This window comes from Kryptolebias marmoratus, linkage group LG8 (genome assembly GCF_001649575.2).
Source record: "Kryptolebias marmoratus isolate JLee-2015 linkage group LG8, ASM164957v2, whole genome shotgun sequence".
Classification (NCBI taxonomy): Eukaryota; Metazoa; Chordata; class Actinopteri; order Cyprinodontiformes; family Rivulidae; genus Kryptolebias; species Kryptolebias marmoratus.
The window spans coordinates 17,376,396-17,394,752 of record NC_051437.1 but is presented as its reverse complement, the minus strand read 5'-3'; the positions used below and the strand labels follow the sequence as shown (position 1 = coordinate 17,394,752).

Here is an 18,357-nt window from a genome sequence, read left to right as displayed (position 1 = left end):
TGCATCGTTCGACATTATAGAGACAAACTTTAGTCAGTTTTTGCTTCAGTTGTCCGCCCAAAGGTAAATACTTTCGAAAACTGTCTGACCAAAGTGAAAAGCAGGAAAAGGACAACGCAACTCTCCTCTAATTGCAACAACGAATTAATTGAAATTGCATTGTTTTGTGCAGTTTTTTCTTAGATATGTGTATCTGGTGAATATAAAACCTTCTTTTATTTTTTTGTTTGTTTGTTTGTTGTGAAGTGTCACTGTGATAATATGATGAGTTTTGTGCATTTTCACGCTAAAATCCCCCGTGTTGGTGGACGAAACGCTCCAAGCTAGACGTGAATTATCTTGACAAAAAATAGTGCTTCTTTGGCAGCTGGGAGCAGGGAGGGGCGGGGCTGCGCGCAGCGTGGTCCATCCTGTATGAACGAATGACTGACTGACACCCGCCGCGGGCGACAAGAAGACAAAATAGAAAAAGTTGCTCGGAGTTCGCGGTCAGTACAGTGCCAATATGTCCGGAGATGACGAGACGCAGGAGCAGACCATCGCCGAAGACTTGGTGGTTACCAAGTACAAGATGGGAGCGGAGATCGCAAATCGTAAGCGATGAAAGCGCTACAGAGTCGCCAGTTTGATCGGTGTACAAGTATCTTGATCGGTCATGTTAGCTAGCAGCCGTGCCATGTGCCGCTGTAGCGGGACTGGATCGCATTAGGGAGATGGCCAGTGTGTGTAGCCAAGAGAAAAACGTGGATATTGCAAACAAACAGGCAGCTAATCCCGCTGCTTTCTGGATCTGGATGCCCCGGTGTCTGACGGAGCTCTGGAGCTAGCTTTGTGCCTGAGCTAACTGATTAGCAACCGCTAGCTAGCCGGAACTGCTGCCAAGTAGTAGTTTCCACACACACAAAAAGTATTGTATATATTTAAATTAAAAAAGTGCAGCTTATTCACGGATTTCATGTAAATTTAAACACCTGGTTTCCATAAAATAAAAGTATAAGCTTTCCTATAATAACCACTTTAAAGCAGAATAGTTTATCATCCCCATTGTCCAGTAATAGCTCAAATTTATATATATATATATATATAGTGCTATCAGGCTAAAATAAGCATCTCGAGGAGGTGATATGTTCTTATTATGCAAACTCGTCTAAATTGTTCTAAATGTTAAACTAAACCTTTTATGTTTCTATATTAGTGAAATGTTAATCTGTGAGCCCACACTTACTTATATTAGTTTAATCATACTTAATAAAGTGTAAAAACTGAACATCTGAGCTGATCTCACTCCATATGAATTAAAATCCATAAATGAACAACATTAATGCTGTTTCAAATGTGTTCCTCTGAACAGGGGGTTTAGATCAGCTGTTGCCAAAACTCCTGAATCCTATTTGACACAAAAGCCCAGCCTGTCCTTCTGATGAGTTATTGTTTTTTTTTTAAAACAGCTGATCTGCTGTGTTGATTTTAGCCACCTAATTTGCTCTTACCCTGGTTTGTTTATGCAGCTGCCGTCTGCTCCGTCACGTTTTAGCCTCTCTGAAAATGTTTCATGGCTGCTTTTAGAACCAAAAGGTTTAGTGCGGCTCGCTGCTAGAAACCCCTGATGATTGTGGCGCGTCAGTCTATACTGAACAGATCTATTCAGATGAAGTGCGTGAAAACGTCAACAGGGTTTTTATTTCAGGCCCGTCGTTTTCCCCCTTGAAATGTTTCTGAGCGGACGGCAATGAGCGGATGTATTGGTGCGTTGAGCACTTCGTTGTCCTTCACACCCTGTGTTTGTTGCCCTGCAGAGGCGCTGAAGACGGTGGTCGCTGCAGCCACTGCTGGGGCCTCTGTGCTCAGCCTGTGTGAGAAAGGAGATGCACTGATCGTGGCAGAAACTGGCAAAATCTTCAAAAGGGAAAAAGACATGAAGAAAGGTGAGCGTTTTTGCTGCATTTACGAGTTCCCATTGATGTGTCTTTGACTCAGCATTCTCTCATTCTGGCTCTTTATTTTTTTTCCTCCCCCCTTAGGCATCGCTTTCCCTACCTGCGTGTCGGTCAACAACTGCGTGTGCCACTTCTCCCCTCTGAGAAGTGACCCTGAAGTCAAGCTGAAGGACGGGGACCTGGTAAAGATGTAAGTTAGTCCGGTCTTTGTTGTCGCGTTGTTTTTAATAAACAGCCGTGTCTTCTCTTGACATTGCGTCGTTGTTTTCTGCGCGGGCAGCGATCTGGGCGTGCACGTCGACGGCTTCATCTCAAACGTGGCTCACAGCTTCGTCGTCGGCGCGAGCAAGGTGCGTTCTGTCGCGCTCTGCGAGAACATTTACGCCGCCACCTACCAGCGGGGGAGGCTTCCGGTGCTTAACTTGTTCCCTGTGTCCCCCTCAGGACAACCCTGTGACGGGGCGGAAAGCCGATGTCATCAAAGCGGCTCACCTCTGTGCAGAAGCCGCTCTCCGGCTTGTCAAGCCAGGAAACCAGGTAACCCCCCCACCACCACCACCTCTCCTTATTTGACCAACAGGAATACTTTTTGCAGCTCGTCTGACGTGTCGCACTCCTTTCCAACAGAACACGCAGGTCACAGAAGCCTGGAACAAGATCTCCAAGTCCTTTAAATGCTCCCCCATTGAAGGTGGGTGTGGCTGTGATTTCACCGGTTTTAACCAGATTTTTGTCTCTTTAAAGGCGACCTGGGCCAGTCAAGGTTTAATGGGAGTATTTATATTTTTTCTGGGGCAGTTACAGTAAACTGTCCTTAACTAGTGATTTTATGAGTTTAAATAAACCTGCAGTGAGCAAAGAAGCTACATCTTAATGCCAACAAGCAGCATAAAGCAAGAAGTCCTCGTGTTCAGAGCACCGACTAAAGAGTCTCTGCTGTGAAAACAACATAGGAGTATATCATACGTCGTTTAACATTATGCTAACTTTAATAAAGTATCAACACATTAATAATTTCATTTCCATGTTGGTATAATAAAGGTGTTGCAGCAGAGACATTAAAAAAAATAAAAAACGTACCGAGTGTTTTAACGGTGGACATCAGAACGAAGTGATAATAAGTTTGACATTTACAACCAAACCCAAAGTGTGAATTAACCAGAAAAATAGCATTTTCCCCCAAAATGCAGCGTGAATGTTGGGGGACTTTGAAGACGTCTCTCGAGGAAGCTAAAACTGATTTGGTACAATCAGCAGAACACAATCTAAAAGCATCATAACACTAGTTAAAAGCTCGAGTCGAATATCTGACATTATTCAGCATCTAGGTTCCCGGAAATGGCCTCAGATTTTGTTGAAGAACAAGAGCCCACTCAGGCAGCCCCATCCATTTTTATTTTACTTTGTCTTTGCCCCTCAATCCCGTACCCGAAGCGTTCGGGTACGATTCAGACGCTTGACTGATTTGATTGGCCGTCTGCAGGCATGCTGTCCCACCAGCTCAAGCAGCACGTGATCGACGGCGAGAAAACCATCATCCAGAACCCCGCTGACCAACAGAAGTGAGTTTTTCGTCGGCGGGCGGCTGTCGAACTCCCGACGGTGCTCTCTGTGACCCGCGGCTGACCCACGTCGCTTTGTGTTTCCAGGAAGGACCACGAGAAGGCCGAGTTTGAAGTGCACGAGGTGTACGCGGTGGACGTGCTCGTCAGCACCGGAGAGGGGAAGGTCAGAGGGGGGCGATTCTGATATGATGAGAGTTTCTGCTCATATCTGAATCAAAGTGAATGGGTTTTTTTTTCTGTTGCGACGCAGGCGAAGGACTTGGGTCAGAGGATCACAGTTTACAAACGAGACCCGAACAGGCAATACGGCCTGAAGATGAAGGCATCCCGCATGTTCTTCAGCGAGGTGGAGCGACGCTTCGATACGATGCCTTTCACTCTGAGGTGACGTCTTCTCGCTCCCCTTTATTTTTCATTTTAACTGTTGCGATAGTCCCCTCGGGCTGCCCCGACTCACCTCGTCTCTTCTCCTTCATATCTTCAGAGCGTTCGAGGACGAAGGGAAGGCCAGGCTGGGTGTGGTGGAGTGCGCCAAACACGAGCTGCTGCAGCCGTTCACTGTGCTGCATGAGAAGGAGAGTAGGTAGACCGACCGATAAGAGAAACACAAAAGTTTTAATTGTTAGAATCGTTAAAGAACGGGGACAAAGTTCTCGTTGTTGAAGGAGGAAGCTGTGTCAGTCAAGAAGCAGGAGCTGAGCTCCACCTCATTTCTGCCAGAAGTATTTTAACTGCAATTTTTTTCTTTTTTTTTTTTTGTTTCTTGAGCTGGTTCTCCACCGCATTGCAGTTGTTGTGACAACAGTCTCATTTGCTTTCAGCTAATGTACCTGAACAAATCCAGTCAGATACTAAACCAAAATACGTGGGGTGGGAGATGTCATCAATCAGCCTGTTTTTGCAACATGCCATCCTCCTCCTCCTACTCCTCTTCCTCCTGCTCCTCTGAGTGGCTCACATTAGATAAAAACAAACCACAAGAGACTGATGGATATTGAGAATGACAACCTGTGCCCGTGACAGCAGTATATTACCCACTTGGTGGTGGGAAATGTCAGTTTTCATTTGTAAAAATAGACGACTGAACAGCATTCAGTCTCTTCACACAGGCCGAGTCCCCTCAGATACGTCTGTAGTTTGAGTTCTCCTGAGACTCCTAATATGAAACCATGAGGGATAAGGGTTAAAATGTTCCACAGTGATTGTACGTCCTTGTGGTGCGAAGCCTGTGCCCGACGCTCCCGTAATTCCCAACTTAGCTCTTTTCCGTAAAAAAAAAAGGTAATTCTCCTCCGTGACTTGTGTTTAAGTGTTTACTTAAACAAAATGAAACGGGTACAAAAAATGCAGACAAGCAAAATGACTAGTAAACTGAATAAGCTAAGTAAACGGAGGTCAAAAGACTGTTGGGCTTCACTCCAACATGCATACGATCTATATTTTTCATCGCAGCGCCACCCACAGGACAAACATAAAAATGCTAATCTCAAACCAAGTTCCATACAAAAGAAAATAACTTAAATTATACATGTAACCATCACAAAACTTAGTTTAGGCTCTTACATCACCGGCCCCTAATTGTTCACATTGTCTTTGGGAAAAATTAAGCAAATCATTAGATAAGACGACTAAACTATCTTTATACTATTACTTAAACAATGTGCCCCATTGCAAAATGTCCATAACAAAAAATTATCCATCTTCAGATTCTTGAAGGAGACACAGCTTTGCCACCGGGCGGCAAAGTTCGTTGGTCTTGGTTCTTACTTTAACCTGACGGACAAACCCTTTGCTGTCAGGAAACGTCTCGATTACCCTTCCAAGAGGCCAGGAGTTCCTTGGTGAGGTGTCATCGACAATGAGCACAACATCATTAACATGCAAGTTTCTTCCGGATGTGGGCCATCGCTGTCGCTCTTGGAGTTGAGTGAGGTATTCCTTACACCATCGTTTCCAGAAGACATCAGCAATATACTGAATCTGTCGCCATCTGCGCTTAGCATACTGGTCATCTTTGTTGAACACTCCAGGTGGTAGATCAGGCTTGGCCTTGAGCAAAAGCAGATGATTAGGTGTTAACGCTTCTAAATCATTCAGATCCGAAGATGTTGTTGTTATGGGTCTACTGTTGATAATTGCTTCGGCCTCACACAGTAAAGTGTGAAGCCCATCTTCATCCAACATCTGCTCCTTAACAGTGGTGTTCAGAATCTTTCTCACTGAGCGAATCAGACGCTCCCAGCTTCCTCCAAAGTGGGAACCTGCTGGAGGATTGAAGTACCACTGGACACCCTTTTGTTGCAGCGTCTTCGTGATCTTACTTGCGTTCCATTCTTTGATAGACTTCTTCAACTCCAAATCAGCTGATCGAAAGTTTGTTCCGTTGTCGGAATATAACTCCTTAACTTGCCCTCTTCTTGCCATGAATCTCCTTATAGTATTGAGGCATGCATCCGTATCGAGTGACGGCGCAACTTCCAAATGTATGGCTCGTATGGCGAGTCATGTAAAAATAACACCATATCTTTTTATTTGTCCTCTTCCTCTTTTCAACAGGAATGGTCCAAAATAATCAACCCCTACTCTTGTGAATGGTGGGTCATCGGGTTGGACTCGACATCTTGGCAGATCAGCCATGAGCTGGCTGCTAGGTGTACTATGCAATCTTCTGCACGTGACACACTTAGACAAAAACTTTCGGATGGCTCCATTTGCACCAGGAATCCAAAATCTCTGACGTAATTCAGCCAACATATGGTTCCTCCCAGCGTGACCTGTCTTGTTATGAATGTCTCCTAGCACAAGTTTAGTGATGTGGGAATCTTTAGACAGAATAGCTTGTTGCTTAGAATCATGTGGCAAAGCTGCCCGACTCAACCTTCCTCCAACACGAATGATGCCCTCCTGCAAAAGTGGATTAAGCTTGTATAGTGAGCTGCACCTTTTCACTTTATGATGTTCCTTTAGCGATGCTAAGTCCTCACTAAACTCCTTTCTTTGGCAGTGTTTCACGATTTCTGTTTCGGCTTTCTTTAAATCTTCACAGGTTAACTGCCTTTCTTTGCCAGTTCTTGTGAAAACTGAAGAATTCCTCCTCTTCTTATTAAATCCGTTTTGTTGCTTACGGCTAGCTGTCAGCTCTCTGAGAAGATCTTTCAATTTCAGAAACCATGCAACAGCTCGCTTTAACTTTATCCAAGAGGAGAAATGCTTCATCAGCTGCTCTGTTGCATCCGGCTGTTTTTGAACCATGGTCATGTGTGCTGAAGTGACCCTTTTGACCTCTGGGTCATCCAAGTCAACCATCATAGGATCTGGGTTCCTGGGCCACTGATCTTCAGGGCTGAGTAAGAATCCTGGGCCTGACAGCCAGTTTTTGCATTTCAAAAACATCTCGACACCGAGTCCTCTGGACAGATGATCAGCTGGGTTAAGAGTGCTATTGACATACTTCCATTGCGATGTTTTAGTGTTCTCAATGATTTTTGTGACTCTATTAGCAATAAACGTCTTGAACCTCGCGCTTTCACTATTTAAGTATTTTAGCACTGCTGTGCTATCGGTCCAAAACACAGAGTCCTTAAGCTCCAATTCCAGCCCATTCCTGAGAAGCTTGTCCATTTTAACTGCCACTGTGGCTGCAGTCAGTTCCATTCTTGGAATTGTTGGCGTCTTAACTGGAGCAATCCTTGCCTTTGCCATCATTAAAGCGCATTGAGCTTCCCCTTTGTCATTGCGCATAAGCAGATAACTTGCTGTTCCGTAACCATCCTCACTAGCATCAGCAAAGTGATGCAGCTGGGCAAAGACTGGAGCACCAAACTGTTTTGCTTTAACACATCTGGATACTCCAAAATCCTGAAGAAGCTGCAAACTTTCAGACCACTGTTTAAAACTTTGTACAATGTTCTCTGGGAGAATGTCATCCCATCCATATTTTTCTCTGCACAAACTCTGTAAGATCCTTTTGACAGGCTACACCACAGGAGCAATGAATCCCAAAGGATCAAAGACTGAACTAATCAGGGACAGGAGGCCTCTTCTTGTGTGTGGTTTGTTTTTGATGTTGATTTTGAATTTAAACTGATCAGTTTCAGCACACCATTGAATACCTAATGCCCTCTCCATTGGCAAGTTGTCCTGATTTAAGTCCAAGTCCTGAAAACCTGGAGCCTTTTCCTCTTCGGGAATTGAGTTTAGCAACTTCTTGTTGTTGCTAGACCATTTCGTTAGTCGAAATCCACCCTTTGCCAGCATGCATCTCAAATTGTTGCAAAGAGTCACTGCAGTGTCTTCATCGGCCGTAGATTTAAGACAATCGTCCACATAAAAATTCTTCCTGACTGTCTGTGCCACTTCGTAGCCAAACTCTTTCTCAAAATCTGCTGCACATTTTTGAAGTGCAAATGTTGCAATGCTTGGCGATGAGGTGGCTCCAAAGATGTGAACCAACATCTTATGTTCTACGAGCTCCCGCTTATAATTGCCATCAGGCCACCAGAGAAATCGGAGCAGATTTGTGTCTTCGTTACTGACTTTAACCTGATAGAACATGGCTTCTATGTCAGCCATAAATGCCACTTCCTCCTGTCGAAAGCGCGTAAGCACTCCCAGTAGAGAGCTTGTCAAGTCTGGTCCTTGTAGAAGCTGCTGGTTCAGTGATGTTCCCCGAAAACTCGCAGCACAATCAAAAACAACACGAAGCTTTTGCTTTACAGGATGTCTGACTCCATGGTGAGGCAGATACCAAATTTTTCCATCTGCAGACTCACACTCAGCTTCGTGAAGCTTCACAGCATGTCCCTTTTGAATGAATGCTACATATTCCTCATAAAACTTGGCATCTTTAGAAAACCGTTTTCGTAAATTGAACGCACGTTGCTCTGCAATGCATCGATTGTTTGGCAACGACAGAGACTTGTTTCTCATGGGAAGACAAATGGTATAATGCCCATCAACAAGCACTGAGGACTGTGACACCATCTCGATGAACCTATGATCTTCTTTAGACATTTCTGTGTCTTCACTTTGTCCAATGTCAGGAAAATCCAGTTTAAACTGAAGCTGCCAAAGTTCTTCTAACTTGGCAACAGAGATTCTGTTAGCAGTCACTTCTGTAGGTTTGCTTTCATCCACAAAAGCACTTCCACCTCTGAGCGGTCCATTTATTGTCCACCCCAATCTGGTCCTCACACTATAAGGTCCATTTCCTACACTGCTGATTATCTGCAGTGGTTCCATTGCCTTTGGAACGTTCGCTCCAATGAGCAGGCCAACTTCAGCTTTGATGGTAGGAAGCCTTACATCTTTCAGATGTGGCCAGATGTTAACATCCTCCTGACAAGGAATATTCTCCTTTGCCACTGGAATAGTTTCCTGGGAAAATACTTCTGGAAGCTGTATATACTGGTCACCATCTAGGTTACTTATTTCCAACCCATTTACTACAGAAGTATTCACATAGGCTTCCTTTCCCATTGTACGCAGTAAGATGTTGGTATTACGCCCCGTAATACACAGCTGATTTATGAGTGAGTTTGTGGCGAAAGTGGCAGAACTACCTGGATCCAAAAAGGCATAAGTAGTTACTTCTTCAGTTCCTTTTTGTGACTTAACACGTACCGGAATAATTGACAGAACACAATCTTCCTTACCGGCCCCAGTGACTCCAAAGTTTTCACTCATCTGAACAAGAGCGCTTGATATTGTTTGTCTTTCACAACTTTCCCTTGTTGTTTCCTGTCCCAACTCTTTAGGAGTAATGTGTAACAGTGTAGGATGCAGCCGTGAACATTCTTGACACTGAGCCTTTTCCTTGCAGCCATTACTCATGTGACCATGTCTTAGACAACCAAAGCATAATCCCTTGCTTTTCAGGAAATCTATCTTCTCTGCATGTGTTTTACTCTTCAGTTTTCTGCATGACGAAAGAGTGTGTTGTTCTCCTTTACAAAATCCACAAGGTTTGCTCTTTGCATCTAGATGAGGTGTCTGTGTTCTTTGTCTTTCCGGCTTGCAGCTGTCTGTATCATCTCTATTTTCAACTTTAGGAACAGAAACAGTTGTAGTGAACACCCTTTTTGGTTGAGTCGTTTGTGGACGCTGCTCCTTTAACTTCTGTTTTGCAGGTTCCTTTGCGCTTGTTGAATCCTTAATATTTCCATATAGAGGATGAAGCATGTACTTAACCTGCTTATTTACAAAATCGACAAAATCTTTAAATTTTACTCTTTTCCTTGTGTTTTCTTGCAAGTCACAAGCCTTCTTTCTCCATGTTTCTCTGAGCTTATACGGAAGTTTGTTAACCAGAGCCTTAATATTAGTCGTGTTATCCAAATCTTCCATGTAGCTAATATCTGCCATGGCATTGCAGCAGCTTGTCAAAAACAAAGCAAAGGATTGCAGAGCAGTACCATCTTCTGGCTTGATAGTCTGCCAGCTCAACACTTCACTGATATATGCTTCAGCTATTCTGTAGTCGTCACCGAAGAAGTCCTTCAGCATCTGCCTAGCATGAGCGTAACCTACTGACGGTTCCATGTGAAGGCAGCTTTTTACAAGTTCATGTGGTTGTCCTGCTGTGTACTGCAACAAAAACTGAAGACGATCTGAATTACTGTCAGTACGACCTTCAATTCCATGCTCTATAGCTCTGATGAAGGATTTGTACTCCAACGGATCTCCTTTGAATATTGGAATCGTGAGGTCAGGCAACAGTGATGCTTTGTGATTCTTTACAAGATACTCGGTTACAGTAGCTTGCTGAGAAACTGCCTTGCAAAGACTGTCTATCACTAGCCCATCATTGGGGGTGGTGTTCATAGCGTGTGGAGAACTGGGTGCTTTCATGGGTGGAACACCATGGCCCATAGTGTGTGAGGGTAAAACACTATGCAGCGGTTGTGATACGTTGGCATGTGATTTTGTTTTACTCCCACTTTCGTCTGTTCTTATAATACTTTTAACTTCTTGAGTGCCTTCATATTTTTGCAAAACTTCCATTTTTGCATCCGCCTCAGCCAAAGCAGTGTGCATTTCATGCATCTCCTTTTTAGCCTTTATAGACGCTTCCACTCTTTGCTGTTCAGCTTCAAATTCTGCTTCTCGTACTTTTTCTTGAGCTAGTCTAAATTTTTTCTGCGCTTGCCAATCTGCTTCTTCCCGTTCAATTGCCAACTTTGCCTGCAAAGCTGCTGCCTTAGCCTGTAATGATGCACGCTCCATTTCTGCCTTCATCCTGACGGATGAAGAGGTGGAAAAAACGCTACCTCTTTGTGATCCGTGTCTGCTGTGTCTCGTAGACCTTGATAATGCTGACCTACTGTCTTCAGGTATCACCTGTTCATCACACGTTTCAGCGAGTTCAACCCGTTTTAAAACCTCTTTCATCCAATCCTCACATTTCCAGAAAAACGTATTGATTGTCTCCATCTTAGGATCAAACCAATTCCTTTGATCATCCAAAAAATCCTCCTCAGTCATGTACTGTCTTAAACCTGCATTTAAGTCCGAAAACTCCTGTTGCAGTTTACTGAAATCAACACAGAGGTTATTTTTAACCGCATCTGCATTTCCATCATCCTCCATTAACTGCTCAATTTTTCGTTTCATGGTAGTTAACTGGGATAATTTGTATCTACGAGCTTGGATTTGTTTGGTTATGCGCTCTTCTACAGCCTTTTCAGTCATTTTTACTGTCCGTTTTCCAATATCCTGTTCATCCATACGAGCAAACTGTCCACACGTTGTTAAAGTCAAAAATCCACTGCGCCTGTCGGCACTTAGCAATTAGCTCACAATTCGGCGATTGTAGCTAACAGCTATCCATAAACAAAGGCTAGTCTCACTTACAGCTTTCCGTTCTCCTTCCTTCCAGGCATCATTCTTGCTTCCAAAACGTCCAATCTGTCTGTTTAGAGTCCAGAATCCATGTGAAGCAAGTCTTTTGACGAAAAAATGTACGTCCTTGTGGTGCGAAGCCTGTGCCCGACGCTCCCGTAATTCCCAACTTAGCTCTTTTCCGTAAAAAAAAAAGGTAATTCTCCACCGTGACTTGTGTTTAAGTGTTTACTTAAACAAAATGAAACAGGTACAAAAAATGCAGACAAGCAAAATGACTAGTAAACTGAATAAGCTAAGTAAACGGAGGTCAAAAGACTGTTGGGCTTCACTCCAACATGCATACGATCTATATTTTTCATCACAGCGCCACCCACAGGACAAACATAAAAATGCTAATCTCAAAACCAAGTTCCATACAAAAGAAAATAACTTAAATTATACATGTAACCATCACAAAACTTAGTTTAGGCTCTTACAGTGATACTGAACACCTCTTCAATAAGGCGACAGTCTGTCATTTAATGCAGACAAATTTTTATATTAGCAGATGTGACGTGTTTTTGCCAGTGTCAAGTAGTTCATAGGGATGGACATTTTAAGGGGGAAAAAAACACTAATTATTACATTTTTCTTTGAATATTTAACACCCAGTTCCCCTCATCCTGTCTCCCCACCACCTCGTTCGTGCAGGGCTGATTAATTTAACAGGAAGCTTCAGCACATCAAACGCTAATTTAGCTAATTTAAAAAGCACTGTTAGGAAACAACTTGGTGTCACGTTAACTCTTTGAATTTACGCACTTTAACTAGACTTTAAATATTCAAAAGTCACCGCCCGTCCCCCACTCGTCGCAACAAACTCTAATCTTTCAACGCTTGTTTTTCGTTCAGGCGAGTTCGTGGCCCAGTTCAAGTTCACCGTGCTGCTCATGGCTAACGGACCTCTGCGGATCACCAGCTGCCTCTTCGAGCCCGACCTTTACAAGTCCGAGCACGAAGTGGAGGACCCTGAGCTGAAAGTAAGACACGCCCCCGATGAGGCGACACACTCAGCTGGAAGGCTTTAATAGTTTTCTGGATATATTGCGTCTTTGACCTTATGCGCTCGTGCCTGTCTGCTTTGCGTCCATAAAGGCTTTGCTTCAGAGCTCGGCCAGCAGGAAGACTCAGAAGAAGAAGAAAAAGAAGGTGACTTTCAGAGTAATGCGTTTTGAGAACCCGGGAGCCCCGCTCTCCAGTCGTTTGCTCAAACCTGGGGTTTGCTTGCGTTTCCTCTAGGCTTCGAAGACCGTTGAGAGCGCCACGGGACAGGCGATGGAGACCGAAGCTGCGGAATAAGATCTCAACAAAACGATGACAGAAATCCGACGACCCAAAGAGCAGACGGCGCCATTACCTTCCGCCCCGACTGTCCAAGGCGCTCGAGGGCAGAGCCGCTGTGAACACATCTGAATCTAGCTGATGTCAGTCTGGGACGATGCTGCGCCTGCATTCTGCCACTCCACGTGAAACACACACACACACACACACACACACACACACACACACACACACACACACACACACACACGGCATTGACCTCTTATTGCAGACATTATTGTGTGGAAGAAGTGGGAAATGAAATGAGTTTGATAGAGCAGCTGAGGATGATGAATGCACGGTGATGTCAGTGAAACACACCTGAATCCATGCCTGTTGAAAGGAGTGTTAGCTCTTTGTGGACACATTCGTCACCGTGTCATTATTACTTGTCAGCACTCTTGAATAAACTGATCGCAGCATTTATCCTTCTAACTCTTAGGTCTGTGCTTTAGTTGATGCTTCCCAGAGTCCACAGCAGGTTACCCGGATAACAATTCCTAAAACTGACATATGAAGACCTTGAATTTCTCTTTTCTCTGTGGTGGACGATCTATTCTCCTGCCAAGAGTTCAGCATCCAGTCCTCTGGTTCCACAGCTGAGTCTGACAGTCTGTTTTTACACGACAAGTCTGTACTGGTTAGAAAGATTGATGCTTTTGTAAAACAAATCCCAGTTTCAGAGACTATTTTTGGGAACAATAAATAACCATCTGGCATCATTTGTGTACTTGTGTTTTGTTTGTTTCTGAGCATTTAAGACAATTTATTGTGATTTTTTTACTCATTTAATTTTAAAAGGTTAACCAGTCCTTATTGGAAACTTTATTACTGCGATTAAATTATGTGGTCTCTCAAGAGCTAAAATATGGGGGAAAAAAATCTTTTAGACTTTATGAATTTTTTGTACACCAACTCCATCCATCCCCCTTTTTTTAAAAGCAACACCAGCCTTAACGGTATATCACAACAGCTGTACTGTATAATAAAGACAGTACAGCTAAATTAGATCAAATTCTTGATGACAAGAATAAAAAATCCGATTCTAAGAACATATAGTGTTTAGCTGAAACTGTAGACCTCAGAAGTTTTAAAGTAGCTTTAAAAACGATGAAATAGTCTCGTGTCTCTGTACTGTGCTGAAAAACTCAATTTACCATGTATCAGTAGCCGTCCACCACATTTGGCGTAACATTCAGTATAAATATAGTGTCGCCTTGAAGTGACGTCATACGTAGAGCGTCTTCCTTAGCGTTCGGTGAGTACATTAGCTGTTTTCAGAATCCAAGTTAATCAGCTTCATCGTGTGATCCAGTAAAATAATCCTTGATTTGTTTCTTCTATTTTCAGCCCCCCCCTTCTCGAAATGAGAGCTAAGGTTGGTGTTTTACTTTTCCGTGGTGAGACAAATAGACTTTTGCTGGTGCTAACATACGTTAGCTAGTTAGGTAGCCAGCAAGCAAGCGTGAATCTTTTTTGCAGCCGTTGGAGATTGTGTCGAAACTGTTTACGATTTATGGGTCTTACAGTTAGTTATTTTGGCTGTTTGTTCATTTTGAGTGTGTTCTTAATTCCATTTTTTATTTTTTGTTTTGTTTGTAGTGGAGAAAGAAGCGCATGCGCAGGTGAGATTTTGTGTGGGTTTTCTCATTCAGCGGCTTGAGTTCAGTGTCGTGTTGGATGTTTTCATCTGATTGGGGTTCGCGATTCTGTATGCAGGCTGAAGCGCAAAAGAAGAAAGATGAGGCAGAGGTCCAAGTGACGTGTCCCCGTCCCAGCTGTGGACAGCTGGACAGCCTGAGGCCTCCCGTGTGTCCCCTGAGGACAGAAGGAGGACCAGCAGCTGATTGAGGCTCAGGAGGAGATTTAACACCTGCTGCTTGTCAGGCTTCTTCTCCTGGACATTCTGAACTCTTTCTTATTAATTCCTCAACTTTTGTCATTTGGTTTTGTTTATACTGTGATTAAAGGTTTTGGTTTGTAAAATCCCCACCACCTAAGTTCTCACTTTTTGTTTCAAAAGATCTAATCTGATAAAACAGGTTTATTTATCTTAATAGGGAACAGTCAGTTGGGACGAGATTGAGACGAGATCTAAATAATTGCAACACAAACTTTAGTTACAGACTTGATGAAACAATGGTTAAAATAAAATTTAGCACCCATAAGTTGCGAAATAATGACATGGCTGCAAAGATTTTTGAATGTTGCAGGAAAACCTGATGGGCAAAATAAGTGAAACACAGCTGCTGAACAGACAATCTGAGGTGTGCTGACAACAGGTTAGGATCTACACTTTAAATTTGACACTTGAAAAGTAATTTCAGACCAAAATTTACACTAGGATTTAAACAACATGTAAAATAAGTTGCTGACTAGTTGAGGTGATTGGGTTTAAAGCAAAGCCAATTTAAACTTGGAATCCTAAAAAATATTCCAAACAAAACCACAGCTGCTGTAGGAAACAGGGACATGTACTGTAAAGTTCAGCGTGTGCAACACAGTAACTTCCAGCTTTAAATCCCACCCCACTTCCTGCTGACTGCTCCAGGAGGAAGCGTAAAACTAAACAGTCCTGGAGCCAAAATAGGAACACTTCAATTCCCTTTATACCGCCTAGAACCATATTGGGGGAAATAAAATTAGACACTTAAGTCTTACAGAGTCCAGTCAGGTTGTAAAGTCTATACAATGCTTATTTAAAAGACCAGGGTAGTAAAAATGACAAATTCACAGACTGATTTAACCCTGGTCCTGGAGGAACACAATGCTGCATGTTTTAGATGTTTCCCTGCGCTGACACGCCTGATTTAAATGAGTGAGTGAGAGCAGGGAAACAATGCAAACATGCAGGATAGTGTTCCTCGAGGACCGGGGTTGGGAACCACTGGTGTAGGATGTACAAAACAAACAAACAGACTGTCATGTGCCAAAGAACGCAAACAGCTCCAGTTCTTTAACCCTGACGGAATTCCCTTTGTCCTTCTGAGAGTCTGTACTCCGGAATCTGGACAGGAGTCAAGACAATTTTCCAAATGCGCTCGGTCTTTTGTCCTTGCGTGGCGTCTTCATATCTCATCCTGTCTTTTGCAGCATAAAGTTGAAAAGGCTCTTTGTCCTTGCAGTCAGTCGCCTGTGTTATGAGATTTATTTGCTGAATGCACAGCGGCGTCACCTTGCAGAAAAGACGTGTTTTTCGCAACTTTTGAACGTGTTATTTAACCGAGTTGATCTTTAATATTAAGGATTTAATATACTTTTTTTTAAAATCTGGGTTCACAGCTGCAGGCAAAAAGAAAGCTCACTAGATGATGCTGATTAAACAACAACAAAAAAACCCCTCCCTACAATTACACATATCAAAATTATTAAACCATTTAAGTTTCACAGAGGATATCATGCAAAAAAGTGACTCCCTAATTGATCTACTGGATTATATTTAGCAGTAATGTTGAACCCTAATAAATGCTGACATAAACATTTACACAGGGTGAGACAAAAAGGGACGAGCTTGAACTTTATTTGTCTCTTTAAATCAGGTTCTCCCACCGACTGAAGTAATAATCTGTGGCTTTGACCCTAAAGCTGTGTTTTTTTAAACTCTGCCAAAACCAAGGTTCCTTCTTCTGACATACAGGAGACCCGGCGCCACGGTGACTTTGACCTTCTTGCATCACAGCCTGCAGCATTTCAACACCGCCGACTCATGATCGTGATGACCACCACTTCTGCTTCTGCAGGAGCACAAGAAAAAAAAAAAAAAGATGCTGACCTCAGACTTTTAACGCAGATGTGCAAATGATGTGGACGAAGGATTTTGTGGCTTCTGGGGCTTTGGCGATTGTGCTGCAGATAACTAAAAGTTGACAAACGGTGTTGATTAATTAGCAGAAAACAGAGAAGTCGTTCGGTGTGCTGGTTTGAAGGAAAAAAAGGTGCGACGTGCTCATTCAAGCAATAAAATTGACAAATCGTAATCAGTCACTAAGATTTGTCATAGCATGTTTCTAAGAACACATGAGAACTTATTGCACATTTGAAACATCTGAAATCAGCCTTTTTGTTTATTTGAAGTCATGTGACCCACCGGCCTTGTTGTCTGTTGACTGAACTCGTGCTCCGTCTGTGTGCACAGAGGATCATCAAAGTTTTCACCCTCAGAGCAAATATTCAGAGAACTGCCCGGGTGTTTCCAGGCAACAAAGAAGCTGTTTTACGCCCCGCTCTGTTTAGTTGGTACAAATGAAGCTGCCAGTGAGAGGAGTGGGGAAACAAACAAACACGGTCCCTGCCAAAGGCAAATTCTGGCTCAAACGTCTGCTTTTTAACTGTGTAAACACAGGATCTGTGATGTTTGACCAACATCAGCGACAGTGTTGTGTCTGCTGCTTGGATACACTGCACTGGAAGCTTCGATCTGTGGCGAAGGCGGTGAATTAAAGTCCACTTACCTGCCTTCAGTGGATATAAAAGCGCCACGCGCCCGCGTTAACATGCCTGGTTTATGTGATGAGTCAGGATCAGTTGTTTCAAAACCTTTTCCTGAAACAAAAAATATCTTGTGTGGGGGTAAAAAATGATCATTATAATACCACCATACCTGCAGTGAAACATGATGGTGGCAGCATCATGATGTGGGGTTGGAACTGGGGTTTTCATCTGTGTGGATGGAAAGATGACAGTTTTTGCAGCTGAGAATATTTAGCTTTTTGCTAAAAAGACAATTTCATTAGCCTTTAGCTACATTTAGCTTTTAGACAGCCTTTTCTAACGTTTACCTTTAAGCTAGCATTGTGTAACTTTTTTGCTTTTTGCTACACTTCAGCTTTTTTATCTTTAAGCTAGCATTTCATTACTTTTCGCTTTTAGCCAGCTTTTTGCTCCTTTAGGCATTAGCTACCATTTTGCTTCTTTTATCCTTAACAATTAATTTTCAGCTTCTTCAGCATATTTTAGCTGTCATTCAGCACTCAGCAGTCACAGCTATTTCATGTAAAATGCTCATTTCTCTGTCATTTTTTGTCATGGTTTTAGGGAGTGGGCCGAACCCAAAATGCTGGCAGACATGGAAAAACTCTAAGTAAATCTAATCTTTTTACAAAGGAACAAAACAAAAGGCAGACGAGGCAGCAACTAAAACTAAATAACAAAAGGGAACACAAAGGGCACAGGGAACAAAACACCAAACAACAAAACTGAGCAGAATTAAAGAAACAATAAACCAAATTCAAAAACAAAGCTAACATAACCAAATCCTCACATTTTTACATATAATTTTCCCAGCAACAGATTATTTTTTTATTCAGTTGAAACATACAGGATTTATGTAAAGATGGAAAAAACAGATTATCATAGCTCCATATTTCCTCCAACTTCAAACAGCTGCTGTTTTAAGGGCAGATTTTTCCGTCCCCTGTTCAAACCTGTCGGAGCTGCTGCAGTGAACCTCTGCGCATGCGCGTTAAGGAGGCTTCGCGTTAAAAAGGAAGATAACGGGCTGAGCAGTCACGGTGTATGTTACAAGCGGTCCTTTCGGTTGCCATGGTGATGGCTGCACTCAGCTGCATCCTCTCGCTTCTTCGGGAACAGTAATTTTATTTATTTATTTATTTATTTATTTATTTATTTATTTATTTATTTATTTATTTATTTAT

General features: G+C 42.8%; 1 protein-coding gene across 1 annotated transcript; it reads left to right on the top strand.

Annotated features, from left to right (window-relative positions):
• The first annotated feature begins 390 nt into the window (after positions 1-390).
• Positions 391-14,698, top strand: pa2g4b (proliferation-associated 2G4, b). The gene is made up of 16 exons (XM_017415177.3): positions 391-593; positions 1,797-1,925; positions 2,022-2,127; positions 2,218-2,287; positions 2,382-2,474; positions 2,565-2,628; positions 3,421-3,499; positions 3,587-3,665; positions 3,753-3,886; positions 3,987-4,081; positions 12,236-12,363; positions 12,479-12,532; positions 12,623-13,961; positions 14,054-14,081; positions 14,306-14,328; positions 14,423-14,698. Exons 1-13 carry the CDS (start codon positions 506-508, stop codon positions 12,680-12,682), a joined length of 1,179 nt encoding a protein of 392 aa, XP_017270666.1. The 5' UTR covers positions 391-505; the 3' UTR covers positions 12,683-13,961; positions 14,054-14,081; positions 14,306-14,328; positions 14,423-14,698.
• The last annotated feature ends 3,659 nt before the right edge of the window (positions 14,699-18,357 follow it).